The sequence below is a fragment of the Mauremys mutica genome, chromosome 13 (assembly GCF_020497125.1).
Source record: "Mauremys mutica isolate MM-2020 ecotype Southern chromosome 13, ASM2049712v1, whole genome shotgun sequence".
Lineage (NCBI taxonomy): Eukaryota > Metazoa > Chordata > Testudines > Geoemydidae > Mauremys > Mauremys mutica.
The window spans coordinates 48,716,873-48,731,645 of record NC_059084.1 but is presented as its reverse complement, the minus strand read 5'-3'; the positions used below and the strand labels follow the sequence as shown (position 1 = coordinate 48,731,645).

Genomic DNA, 14,773 nt, shown 5'->3' with positions numbered 1-14,773 from the left:
TTCAAGAGCACCAGGCCTATGCATTCGTGCCCCCTTTGCCAATCCTACACTATGTAAAGATTTGTTTTAAATAGGAAACAAGAGGGTTATTTACAAGATTAAAGCAAGTAAACATATTCATAAATGAGTTCCATACTAAAGTTTCTAAAGGTAATAGAAGTTATATATATATATATATATATATATAGATATATATATATATATATATATATATATATATATAAAAGAAACCTCTATGTGTCCTACAGGGCTAACACAGACTACGCAGCTGGGGGTCTCTGTATATTCAGGAGCTCATCGCAGGTTGTTAGTTGCAGAAATGCAGAGAGTCAGACTCAACTCGGAGCTCTACTGAGAGTAATTCCCTTAGTTAATGGAAGGAGTCTGTCCCTTATAAGGAGCGGGATATGCAAATAGGGGTGACCGTTTCCTGTTTAAATCTGTCCCGTTCTCTGCCCAGCCTGAACCAAGAGAGACAATTCTCAGCCCCCTGGGTCTGTGCAATTACCGGCTAGTCCCCTAAGAACTTTTCCTTCCTATACCAGAGAAAATGAGACTTTGGCTCCATTTAATTTTCACATTCGCAGCTTTGGAAGGTATTTTGTCCCCTGTGTAATTCGCACAGTCAAGTGAATGTGATACTATTGCCCTTTTTATGTGATTTGTGTTGTGTTTTCCTTCCCAGGTGTCCGGTCTCAGGTGCAGCTGGTGGAGTCCGGAGGGGATGTGAAAAAGCCCGGAGACTCTCTCCGCCTCTCCTGCAAAGCCTCTGGCTTCACTTTTACTGATTACGAAATGAACTGGGTCCGTCAGGCTCCTGGGAAGGGGCTAGAGTGGGTGGCTAGGGTTAGCTCCCCAAGCGGATCGAGCCAGTGGTATACTAAGGCTGTCGAAGGGCGATTCACCGTCTCCAGAGACAACTCCATCACTACGGTAAACTTACAGATGAGCGGCCTGAAGCCCGAGGACACCGCCGTGTATTACTGCGCCAGAGACACAGCGAGGGGAAGCCAGTCTGAGCTCAGACAAAAACGTCCCCCCAGCCCCTGCAGACACAGGGAAAGGAATTTCCTGCGGGTGGCGTTCACGCTCCGCAGCAATGAAAACAGACACAAAATATCGCCCCGCACACAGCTGTACTAGGAGTCAGAGGCTCTGCTGATCACATCTCCCCAGGGGATGCCCAGCGTGTATTTCACACACAGCAGGAAGAAAGGACAGGTGCATCCGACCTCGCTAGACTGTGGATATCCCCAGTGACTCTCTGATCGCGTACTGTCCATTTTAAGGCTTCTTCCTTCTCCCAGTGAAGTCAGTGGAGAAGCCGAGCCATTCGTGCAACCCAACTCAGAGGGCATGTTGAGCCCTGAGTGAGGGTTGTTTGACAGGCAGTATGGGGTCAATAATCTCGCAGTGATATTCCCCCTCCACCCTTTTTATAGGGGCAGCACAACACCGCCATAGAAGATGGGGGTAGAAAGAGACTTCAGGAGGCCATATAATCTGAGAACCTGACAACGTGCCCAGTCCGCACACAGTAACAGGCTGGGCCTTAGAGATTTGAGCTGACGCCCACTGGTTTACAACACCAGGGCGCTAAACGCTGAGCTATGGAGCCAGGAAGCGGCATTAATTGCTGGCGCCATAGCTATGCACCTACTGCGTACAATATTTTAGTGATTAACATTATTTGAGGGTCTGTTGCCCAGATCCACATTCACACAAAAATCAAGAGGAATTATGTCTGTGAGTTTCATGCACAGTGATGGGTCAAAGTGGGTATGACTCCAAACATAAATGGGAATGGGAAGAGGAATATAAATGGAAATATAAAGGGGTATTAATTTGAATCGTAGTTTGAATTGGGATATGAACTGGAGTATTAATAGGTCTATAAAGGGAAATACGAATAGATATATATGACTGTGAACTCCTATGGATGGCATTGGCGATATGAATGGAAGTGTGAATTCAAATGGGAATGGGAATAACAGCGTGAATAGAAATACGACTCCAAATAGGAATATAAAAATGAAAAGCAATATGAATGCCGACTACTAGTAACTGAGCTGCTGTTCTGCCTGCTACTATGACCCGATTCAGCCTCTCTCTGCTTGGATTCATGTTTTTCATTTCCTTTCAGTTAAAAGTGTCATTAGGGGACTATTATACTGTGAAAGTTACTGGTGACCCCCCCCTTAACAACTAGCAGGCAGCCAGTAGGGGGAAGCAGAAGCCTCACATACACAGTGATCTGAACTTCTGAACTGTCTTTTTTCCTCTGCCTTGAAGCAGAAAAAGCGAGCTCCAAACCGCTTTTCACTGACCAGATAGCAGAAGTACGGGGTCTGGCAACCACCAATCAAGTGTTAACACGGCAGGGGTCTTTGTCTGAATGTGTATAAAGGATCTGTGAAATTTGTGTAAGATGAAGGAAGGGGCAGCTCTAGGATTTCCGCTGCCCCAAGGACGGCGGCACGCCACGGGGGGCACTTTGGCGGTCGCCTGTCCTGTGGCTGCGGCGGACCTCCCGCAGATGTGCCTGCGGAGGGTCCGCTGGTCCCGCGGCTCCGGTGGATCTCCCACAGACGTGCCTGTGGATGCTCCACCAGAGCCACGGGACCAGCGGACCCTCCGCAGGCACGTCTGTGGGAGGTCTGCCAGAGCCACCTGCCGCCCTCCCGCGGGACGCCGCCCCAAGCGTGCGCTTGGCGCGCTGGGGTCTGGAGCCGGCCCTGGACGGAGTCTTCTGTATCTTATTACAGGGCTCTCCTTTCTTCTACAGAATAAAGCATCTTTTCCTTATCCCTGTCAGGCTGTTACTGGCTCTCAGCTAGACGGACCCGATATTTCGGTAACATACTGACATGCCCCCTCACAGTAAAATCTCCTTTCCCCTTTATACCTACCTCCCACAGCCACTCTCACCTCACAGAGACCCCTACAATGCTGCCTGTTTTCCTCCTCGCTGCACCTACCCACCATACCTGCCCACAGCCTCTGTAGCATTTGGGGAAGGGATATATTACAGGACCCCTGCTAAAGGAGACGTAGGCATGGCTTATCCCCCAGTCAGGATCTGTCACCTGCTGGTTTTACTGTGAAAGACTAAAAAGGAACAAATAAACAAGCTAGAAAGTGGTTTAGTGAATGTGCGGTAAGTAGATAAATACAGATATAATTCAGAGGTTTGTGTGGGCGGGAAGCCGAGACCCCCTTTCCTCTAAGGTATAATATATGGAGGTGTTTGTACTTTACAGATTGAAATCCTCCAGAAAAGGTTTCCTCTGGGAGGTTAGATCCGGACCTGTCGCTGTGTTCAGGGACGTCAGGAAGCACAGGAGGAACTCGGACCAGCAGCAGCCAGCTCAGGACTGAGATCACGATCAGGATGTAAGTAGTAGAGACGTTGCCTCCCGGAGCTCTCTCCTTCTCTCCTCCTCTCAGCGCGGGCATTGAATGGTAACTGTACTGACGTGCACGGGAGCTGTCCCAGCCCCCCGAGTCCCCTCGCCCAGGGTTACTCTACCCCTTTCTGTCAGGGTAACTGGTTAAAGAAAAGGTTTCCAAACCCCCATCACAAATAAACCAAACAACTTTACAAGGAGACTGTCCGGTCCCTGCTGGGCTCCAGCCGTGGGAATTACAAAACCTACAGGCAGATATCAAGGGCCATGACCCGGACACATTGCAGTACAGTGTTAAAATGAAGGAGCTGCTGAACACCATCCACAAGACGCGGGAGGCAAACCACCACTCCGGTGCTGCCCCCATGACCTGCTGGTTCTACAACAAGCTGGATACGTACTTGGGGGCGACCCCACCTCCACTCCAAACAGCCCCATGGACACGTCCGGTGCTGTGCCAGCCCAGAGTGCACCAAGCCAGGAGCATGAGGAAATCAGGGGTGAGGGTGCTAAGGAGGAGGGGATTCCAGAGCCAGAGGATGGCTCAGCATCCATAGAGGCATGCATCCAGGAGCTATTTTGTACCCCAGAAGGAGATAGCCAGTTGCAGCAGTTGGAGCTTGGGGAAGCATGAAGATCAGAGGAGGCACCTGGTAAGCGGCTTTGATTTTGGGAAGCGAGTTGTTGGGGACAGGCTGGTGGGGTGAGAAGGGTTCCAGAAAGCAGGCTTGGGTCTGCGGTGCCTAGAGGCAGAACAGGGCACTGATGGATTCTTTCACATTGCAGTAATTGGCCTCAGAGATCTCACTGAAAGTCTCATGCAGATACTGGGCAATCCACTTCCACAGGTTCTTTGGCTGAGCTGCTTTGTTCCTTGTTCCATTAAGAGTAACATTCCCACGTGACTGTGTCATTGGGGCGGGGCGGAGGGTACCATTGCTGCACACAGGCAAGACACATAAGGGCCAGGACAGAAGCCGCAGTCTTGCAGAAGACCATCCTTGCTTCCTTGCTCACCCTCAGCAGTAGATATTTTCAATGGTGAACACAGCTTGTGGAAAATGTGGGGACAGGGTTCAGTATAGGGCCCCACTGCAGTGTTAGCTCTCCCCCAACACACAGTCTCTGAGTACAGTAAGGCCCTGGAACAATGAGATCCCCTGCCCCATGTGGTTACTCATCATTTTGGGGGGGTCTTGTGGCTTATGTGCACTTGCCTTGGGACAGCCAGTTGTGATAGGTATGTGAATTGTGCTTGTGTTTAAGATTGGCCATATCAGTGCTCTGTCTAGTGTTAACAATGGTGCCTCTGTGAAATGTTGCATTTTGGCTTCACAGTTGCAACCTTGGGAGCCCAGTCATCCTTGTTATCTGCAGCTGAATGGTTGTGCAGACTCAGGAGGTGGCCTCGAAAAAGTAAAGAGGACCTGCTGCATGAAGTTATGCAGCGGCTAGCAAGCCACTGCTGAGAATCAAAAAACTCAGGAGTGGCAGGACATTGCAAGAAGGGTATTGGAAGGAGAGTGAGGAGCACTGGAAAGAAGCCACGGAGCAGCTCCTAAACATTATGGAGCACCAAGCAGAATTGATCCAGGTGCTCCTAGCACTGCATACGGAGCAGCTCTGCACCCGGCCTCCCCTGCAGTCGGTGTCCCAAAACTCTTTCCCTGGTGCCCCCAGGTCACCACCAACACAGTTTAGCCACCATCCTTTCCTCTATCGCCACCCGCTGCCTCCCACACCAGGGGGCTGTGGGTTGTCTCTCCGGGTGCACCCTGGGCAGAGAGAGGCTCAGATTTAAACAGGCCACTCTGACCATCATTTGCATGTCCCCCTCATTTTAAAAGAGTGACACTTCTTCCATTATTGACCTGAATCACTTGCACAAGGGCTGAGAGAGGGGGAACCAGACTGCAGCTTTCCCAATGTTTGTACAGCGCCGAGCACACTGTGGTGGGATCCTGATTATACTTTTCCTTCAGAGACAACTCTACATCTGCCATGAATGAGCGCAAATCCCTAGGCACCAGTCTAGAGGCACATCCAAAAATCTACCGCTAATATCTGTGATCTAAAGAGAGAGGAGCAGCGCAGGCTCTGATGTTGGGGGGTCTGTTGTGTGTAAAATTAGTTGAGGGAGAACACTAGCGAGTAGATATGGAGGGCAGGGGAATAAGCCCTGCCATGGGAGTCTCTATGAGGTGGGAATGGCAGTGGGAGGACATGACGGTAGGGTTAACGTGTCTGTGGGGTGGGAGTGAACAGGTGTTGCGGTCTCAGGCAGATGTCAGAACATTTTCGCTTTCTAACAGCTGTATTCAGTCCTATTTGCATTTATTTCTACAGGAATAGGGGCCTGGGCACCTCCAGCAGTGCGAGGCGATGTTAGAATCTTGTGCCTCTGCTTGGACAAACTCCCAGTAATTGTTTCTGTAAGTGCAAAGGGGGCAACACAGCTCCTGGGATAGGCTGCTAGGCTGAGATAAAACATCTGGGGCCACTTGGGGGAGCACAGTCAGTGTGTTAGGAGGAGGTGACTGGAGGGGGAAGAGAAGCTCCCTTTTATAAAAGTATTATTATCTGTCTGTGAGGATTTATAGCTAATCTCTGGGTTTCAGTATTACATGAACATAAGAATGGCCATAGTGAGTCAAACCAAAGGTCCATCCCGCCCAGTATCCTGTCTACTGACAATGGCCAATGCCAGGTTCCCCAGAGGGAGTGAACCCAACAGGTAATGATCAAGTGATCTCTCTCTTGCTGTCAAACAGAGGCTAGGGACACCATTCCTTACTCATCCTGGCTAATAGCCATTAATGGACCTAACCTCCATGAATTTATCCAGTTCTCTTTTAAACGCAGTTATAGTCCTAGAGTTCACACCCTCCTCAGGCAAGGAGTTCCACAGGTTGACTATGCGCTGTATGAAGAAGAACTTCCTTTTATTTGTTTTAAATCTACTGCCCATTAATTTCATTTGGTGGCCCCTAGTTCTTTTATTGTGGGAATAAGTAAATAACTTTTGCTTATTCACTTTCTCCACATCACTCAGGATTTTATATACCTCTATCATATCCCCCCTTAGTCTCCTCTTTTCCAAGCTGAAAAGTCCTAGCCTCTTTAATTGCCCCTCATATGGGACCCATTCCAAACCCCTAATCATTTTAGTTGCCCTTTTCCGAACCTTTTCTAATGCCAGTATATCTTTTCTGAGATGAGACCACCACATCTGTACACAGTATTCGAGATGTGGGTGTACCATGGATTTATATAAGGGCAATAAGATATTCTCTGTCTTAATCTCTATCCCCTCTTTAATGATTCCTAACATCCTGTTTGCTTTTTTGACTGCCGCTGCACACTGCATAGACGTCTTCAGAGAACTATCCACGATGACTCCAAGATCTTTTTCCTGATTAGTTGTAGCTAAATTAGCCCCCATCATATTGTATGTATAGTTGGGGTTATTTTTCCCAATGTGCATTATTTTACATTTATCCATGTTAAATTTCATTTGCCATTTTGTAGCCCAATCACTTCATTTTGTTAGATCTTTTTGAAGTTCTTCACAATCTGCTTTGGTCTTAACTATCTTGAGCAGTTTCGTATCATCTGCAAACTTTGCCACCTCACTGTTTACCCCTTTCTCCAGATGATTTATGAATAAGTTGAATAGGATTGGTCCTAGGACTGAAAGGAATGAGATGAAATAAAATCCATGGGTTCCCAGAGTTGTCTCTTTTCTCCCAATTAAACTTTTTGTAGGTTAAATAGACCTTGAGGGACACAAAGGTTTTTGGGCTGAGCTCAGACAGTCTTTAAACCATGATTTGACGTCTTCAGTAGCTCAGCCAGAGGGTAGGGGTCTGTTACAGGAGTGGGTGGGCGTGGTTCTGTGGTGGAAGGGGTCGTGGGGCATCCTGGGTCCTGTCCCAATGCCCCAAGATGCATTGCTTCGCATCCCAGCAATCCCTGTGCTTCTGTTCGCATTTGGCACCATCTTTCAATGGTTTGTGTACTGCGCACCCTGCCCTGCCTCTTTCTGGCTGCAGGAATGGATCCCGAACTGCTGACCAGAATGCTGCTCGCTCTGACCAACACATCATGAGTGGCTGGGCCAATGGGGGCTGCTGAGGCGGGGTGGGTTGAGGGACGTACTGTCCACCACTTTGCAGGTCCCATTGGCCCGGAGCAGCGATCGGCAGCTACTGGGAGCCCCGATCAGCTGGATCTGTGAAGGGGCAGGTAAACACATCGGCCTGGCCCTCCAGGGGCTTTCCCTATACAAGCCGTGATCTCTGTTTGAGAAACCCTGTATTAAGAGCACGTTGGTGCACATATCAGCAGGTAAACGTAGTGATTTCTGTCTGTTTTAGTGATATGAGATAAATATTCTTTCAGGTCTTGTACAGCCATTGACACTACTGAGAATAAAGTGCAAAGTTCAGTCAGGGACACTAAGAATTGTGCTTAAATTTAAAGTAGTGTCCTGAATAGAGATGGGTTTAAGCAAATTCTTACATGCTTTCATGAATCAAGGCCTAAGACATTGTACTAGGGTCTCCCTGAAATCATTTGCATCCTTGAAAATCATCCACTGCCATCTCCCTTAAGCGATTTGGAATATCTCAACCCTGCACTGTGCTGGGATCTTACATAACAGTCTTTGTTAAAGATTTCCCACACTTAAATATCGCTGAGCTGTGCGTCTGAGCACACTGTATCTTACCTGAGAAAGGACAGGTCCTCCACCAATTAGAGTGTGAGACTGGGATTTTCAAAGGAACGCAAAGTTGGGAAGTTTCCAGCTCCCATGGGATTTGCGTATTTACATTAAGACCCTTTAAAAACTCCACCCTGTTGCATAAACACAGTGGCAAGGTGGAGCTTTTAAGATCTATGCATTGTAAATTTTATTATTTTACCCAGCATTTCCATAGAAACTTTAGTTTGACATTTTTCTCTGTATTATTGCCTGTTTTTACAGGGTGTTGAAAATAATATGAACGGTAATACTAAGAGGAAGAAGAGTGATACAACACTACTATGCAACTGAACTGTGATTCATACCATTAGCCCCGCTCAAAGCAGTGCAAGTACTGTACTCTCAGTTACAGTGGCACAGGTCTACTGTCATAAACAGTTAGTTAAGGGTTAAGGTTTTTGTCTACCTGTAAAGGGTTAACAAGCAGTACCTGTGGACACCTGACCAGAGGACCAATGAGGGACAAGATTATTTTCAAATCCGTGTGGAGGGAAGTTTTTTTTTTTCCCTGTTCTTTGTTTTCTTAGAGAGTCTCTCTTGGGAGTTAAGAGAGTCCAGACATCTTAATCAAGTCCTCCCAGGTTTCTGCAACAAATTCTTCTATTCAAGCTAGTGAGTATTAGCAAGGAACTAGTATTCTTATACTTTTATTTCTGTATTTGCAATTCTGTGTTTTGCTATAGAATTTCTTTAAGTCTGTACTGTGATTGCTTTTACTGAGAAAGAAAGGAGGGGGAATTCTCTCCAGAGATTGATAAGTTTAGACCCTGTATTGTTTCATTTGGTTACAGAGATAGTGACTTTTCTTTTTATTCTTTAATAAATTCTTTTCTATCTTTGGACTTGGTTAATTCCTTCTCTTGTGGAGATTCAGGGGAAGGGGAGGGGGGAAGAGAAAGTTCCTCCTGAGTTTTATTCAAGCAGTTTGAATCAGGTATCTCTTTGCAGGACTAGGGAAAGAGGAGGGGGAGGTATCCCTCTGTATTTAAATCCCGGTTTCTCTCCTAGGAAGGGAGGGGGGAGGAAGCAGGGGGGAATGGTTTATTTCTCCTGGGTGTAAGAACTCCATGGATTTGGGGCTCTTGGAATCCCCTAGGATTTTGGGGAAGGACTGTGTCTCAATCCACATATCTGATTGAGTGGTGGTAGCTTTACCAGATCTAAACTAGGATTTTAGTTTAGAGGGAAACCAAGGCAGGTCCCCACATTGGAACCCAACAGCTCCAAGTGGGGGTGAGACCTATGACACCTACAAACCCCTGCAGGGTTATAACCCTGACCCATAGATAGATTCCTTCAGGGTGCCGACTCCGAGGAAGGTTGGACGTTCTTGCCCCAACCCAAAGCGCAGTGAAGTGAATGGGCATCTTCCCAACGGCTTCTGTGAGCTTTGGCTGAGGTCTTGTATTAAGGTGATTCTAACGGAGCTTTTTCTTCTTCTTTTCCCCCCAGATGTCGGGTCCCAGGTTCTTCTGGTGGAGTCTGGAGGTGGAATTCAGAAGCCCGGAGACTCTCTCAGCCTCTCCTGCAAAGCCTCCGGGTTCACCTTCACCAACTACCATATGAGCTGGGTCCCCCAGGCGCCCGGGAAGGGCCTGGAGTGGGTCTCACTGATATACAACCCTGCTAATAGCCACAGCACGTTTTACAGTGATTCACCATCTCCAGAGACGACTCCAAAAGCCTGGTGTATCTGCAAATGACCAGCCTGAAAGTGGAAGACACCGGCCGCTATTACTGTCTGAGAGACACAGCGATCAGAAATCAACTGAAGTGAATACAAAAACCTCCTCCTCGAATCTAAACATTCTCAGCGCCAGCAGAGAGCAGCAGGCACTGACAGGGCAGAGCAGTTTAAACACAGATACATAGATTGTAAAGTCTCCAGCCCTTAATCAGGGCTTCCGTCCTCTAAAAATGCACATTGGTAATTAAAGACTCACTATGTTGACAGAATAGAGAGTAGCTTATTTAGCGGACAGCAATGGAGAAATAGAATCCGCCTGAATTACTATGAATAATTAACTTTCTGCTCTTCAACCCGCCTCCTAAACATGAACTAAGAGGAAGAAATGCCAGAGACATTATTTAAAGAGTCTGTTTGCCAGAAGCTGGGAATGGGTGACAGGGGGTGGATCACTGGGTGACTCCCTGTTCTGTTCATTCCCTCTGGGGCACCTGGCATTGGCCATTGCAGGGAGACAGGACACTGGGCTAGATGGGCCTTTGGTCTGACCCGGTCTGGCTGTTCTTATGTTCTTTAGAGTCGTGGTGGACCCGCCCTAGAATTTTTCACACCATAATTTTGTCACTCTCTGCAGATACCTGGAGAAGGCTGAATGGTGCTCCATGAGCGCATTGCCTCTGTTTGCTCTTTAATGCATAAGCACAAGCTGGAGAAGAGTTAAAGATGAGTTTGTTTTATTTCCTGGGTAATTTCGGGCCCTTCCTATACACCTGGTGGTTCACCCTGAATACAGGCGTTAAGATTCTGTTCAAAGACAAGACCAAGCCTTTTTAGTGTGGGATTTTCAAAGGCTCCCAAATGTGGGGTGAGGTTTGGCCAAATTGCCAAGAACACGCAGTAAGGAAGCATCGCTTTCAGATTGCCTGTAGGTCATGTCCAAAGAGTAGTGTCAGGGGATACTTCTGGTTCTGTTTTCACAGAGTCCCGTTCTTTGGCTGAGGGTTCTGGTCTCTGCTCTTCCCTATCAGGTCACCGCCCCGCCCCCCGCCTCAATATCTCATCGGGCCTGCGCCCCTTGCTGAATTTGGCGCCGTTTATTTCCAACCCGCCCGGCTCTCCCCAGATTATGCAAAGCTGGCACAGCCAAGTCCCTACTCACGCACTGACTCGGGCGTCCCAGCCACAGGCCCCGCATCTGGCTCAGGGACTTACTGGGCTGCGCTCCCCTCCCATCACCAGGCTGGGTCTGCTGAGACTCCGCATTTTCCTGGCTGGACTCTCATGTGCGTTTGTTTGTCTCGTCACCTGCCCATTCTCGGTATCTCTGCAGTTCACGGGCTGAGGGGGCTTTTCAGAAGTTCCCAAGTTCCCCAGGAACACTCAGAAAGTCAATAGTGCTCCTGCTCCTAAATGATGTGAGTGCTTTAGAAAAAAATCCCCTCTCCAACATCCTGTGTCGGAAGGCCAATGGAGTCACGCTAGGGATGTATTAGACCAATATCTGCCGAGCTGCCTGTCTCCTGCCGTCGATTGTATCTATTTAATGTCACTGTTCCTTTTAAACATTTCCTGTAACAACCCGCTTTGTTTGTCTCCAGGGGCCCAGGCACAGCTGGTTCTCACCCAGTCCAGCCCGGGGAATCCACCAAACTGACCTGTGCCCGTGAGCGGCTTTGATCTCAGCAGCTATAGTATGAACTGGGTTCGACGGGCTCCGGGAAAGGGGCTGGAGTGGCTGATCTACTATTATACATCGTCTGACAACAGCTACTCCCCGACAATCGATTCACAGCCTCCAAGGACAGCTCCACTTTCTACCTACACGTGACCGGCCTGGAAGCGGAGGACACCGCCCGGTATTACTGTGCGCAGGGCCGGCTCCAGACACCAGCATCCCAGGCCGGTGCTTGGGGCGGCAATCTGCAAGGGGCGGCAGTCCCTGTGTTTTTGCCCCCAAGCAGCGCCCCGAATTGCTGCGGGAGGGCGGGGGCAGGCCGTGTACCCATAGGGCGGCATGTGTGTTTCAGCGGGGGCGGCAATTGGGCAGCAGCTTCCATGTTCCACTATCTGCAGGGACGCAGCTTCTGTCTTCCGGCTGAAGAAAAAAGCTGCCTCCGAATTGCCACCGCCGGGGAAACGCGCGAGCCGCATTAAGGGCACATGGACTGCCCCCGCCCTCTGGCGTCAATTCGGCGCGCTGCTAGGGGCGGCAAAAACACTAGAGCCGGCCCTGCTCAGCCCAAAGACTTCCACTGAACTGAACTGATTTCAACAAAGCCGCTATTCACTGGGAATGTAGCTATGCCTGTACAGTAAATGCAGTGCTGCCCCCAGCACTATCATTAATCTCTACCGAGCACGGGGTAGGATATCAGAGATACTGTGAGGGAGTTAAACCCTCAATTTACCAATTCCCTGGGGCTCTATTGAAATCCCAGCCAAAGCCACAAGAGAGGAGGTTACATTTCCCGTTCCCAAACATCCCTCCGTTGCTAAGAAGGCGCTGTCCTGCGCTTATATGTAGCTGAGAATCTCACACACCTTCACGAGTGTTAAACGACCAAATGCTGTTTATTTAAATTGAGGTGGGGCGTCCATACGCCTTAGGAGGTTTCACAATTTTCTGAGCTGAACTCACTGTCTTAGGGGGACACGCACCCCAGGGAGAGATCCTCATGTGCTGACAGAGCTCACACCCGGTCATCACTTATAGTTGACTTGTGAAACTCGCATGCAAATCCCTGCCCCGGATGGTTCCTGTTTAAATACAAACCCCTGATTGGAGGAGCCTCAGTCTCCCCTAAGACACAGAACTGCCTGGGCCTGGCTGCTGGGGACAGTTTGCATCTTCACTTAAGATGAACCTGCTGCGGATTTTCCTGTTCATGCTGGTGGCCCCTTTAGGTACGTGTCTATTGGGGGCCACGAGGGTTCCTTGCTGCAGTGACTGCAGAAGAGGCGCTGTTCAAATGAGACCAAGGGAATTAGGTGCACATATCCCAATGGAATTTAGTGGCAGTTGGGCGCCTCACTCCCTTAGGTGCGGTCTCAGGGTGTTTAATTTTCACATGTTCCCCGCTCCCAGGGGACAGGGGCCTGGCTCACTGGTTCATTTCTGTGTTTCCTTCCCAGGTGTCCTCTCCCAAGTGCAGCTGAAGGAAACGGGCCCGGGAGCGGTGAAACCCGGGGAGTCCCTGACACTCACTTGTACCATCTCCGGAGACTCGGTTTCTAGCACCAGCGTCACTTGGACCTGGATCCGGCAGCCCGCGGGGAAAGGGCTGGAATGGGTGGGACGCATTTACTACAGACCGAGTCAGTGGTACACTAACTACGCCAGCGCTCTGCAGAGTCGAACAACCATCACACAAGACACTTCCAAGAACCAGTTCTCCCTGCAGCTCCGCTCGCTGACAGCTGCAGACACCGGCACCTATTACTGCGCCAGAGACACACAGTGACACAGAGCAGAGCAGGGACTGGCACAAAAAGGGGAAGCGGATTCTGTCCACTTAATTTTCACAGTTTGAACCGAAAGAGCTGAGAGTCTCCTCTTCCCCTTCCCCATAACACTCCATGTAAGTGGAAAGAAAATGCAAAGGGGAGGCGGGTACGGAATCTGAGCGAACTTCTTATGTATATTTGCACCAAGGTGATGCCCACGAACAGGAGGATCATGAGCCCAGCGACATGCACCAACACCCTCATGGCAACATTTACAAAAGTGCTGGCAGCGCTTGTCCAGCAAAATGAAGTATCCTGGATCTTCCAAGGGCTTTTCGGGGAAACACACAAACAAATCCAGTCCTTCCCCACCAGATGGGAAAGAGAAATAGGGAAAGAGATAGCAAGGGACTAAATGGAAAAATGAGGTTGACCTGGAAAGTTTTCGGGAGCACCGATTTGAATCGAGCTGCTGAGGAGGATGAAGACGTTGATGATAATAATAATAGTAACAAAATAATAACAGATGGTGTTCAGATCGGGTGCTGTACTAACACCAAGGAAACAAAGAACAGGAAATTGCACAAGGAAAACGAGGAAGTGGAGCAGGGGTCTCTGAGTGGCTGATGGCTGCAGCCCTGGGCTCCTCATTTTACCTTGGAGTCCATATGGGTGACCTGCCAGAGCATCTGCCTCTAGCAAGGATGGCTAGGCCTTCCTCACACTGATTCCTACTGAGTGGCGGATTTCGTTAGTGGGGCCCTGTGCTCAGCTTCATTTTTGCTCCCTGCATGGGACCCAGACAAGAAAAATAACATTCTCTCTTATCTCCCCTGCCCCTCGTTTTTCATTCTTTTTTTCTTCATCCTCCTCCTATATTATAAGTAATTGGAAATAAGTGAAAGTAAAGTGAGGAACCTTGATTGTTTTTGTAGTCTAACCTTTTTCAGGGACCTTTTGAAAAGTGCTGAGTGTCTCAGTGGACCATTTAATGATCTTTCCAAATATTGTTTGTACCATTAGCTAACTATTGTAAAGTGCTTTGGATCAGAGTGCTTTATAAAAAGAAAAATAGTATAATAATTTTTCCTTGGTCCACCTGAATGGAATTCTCGGACCCCAGTTTGAGAACTTCTGGTCTAGATGAAAGTTTGTGTTTGTATTATGCTAAAGTGAAAAATGCATAAAAATAAATAGTATAGATGCATGAATGGAAAAATAAAATTTAACTTCCTCTGGAGAAACGTATTCAATTTGGAAAAAAAAAACCCAGATAGCATTTTTTCTACACTGTTTCTTTACAAAATCATCAATTATGTTCTCATAAGTAATATTTTGTAAAGAGGCACTTTCAATTGTATCTCGCTAAAGGGCAGCTGGTGCACTGCCTACACTGCCGCTTGACAGCGCTGAAACTTGCTGCACTCAGGGAGGTGTTTTTTCCACACACTCATGAGCGAGAAAGTTGCA

The 14,773-nt window shown here is 48.4% G+C and overlaps 1 gene segment (V, D, J or C); it reads left to right on the top strand.

The window, feature by feature from the left end:
• Positions 1 to 12,692: 12,692 nt before the first annotated feature.
• On the top strand, positions 12,693 to 13,305 carry LOC123347921 (the record flags this gene model as incomplete). The annotated part of the segment is given in 2 exon segments: positions 12,693 to 12,763; positions 12,992 to 13,305. Coding segments are annotated over 2 exon segments (360 nt in total), but the record flags the coding sequence as incomplete, so codon positions are not given.
• Between the last annotated feature and the right edge of the window lie 1,468 nt (positions 13,306 to 14,773).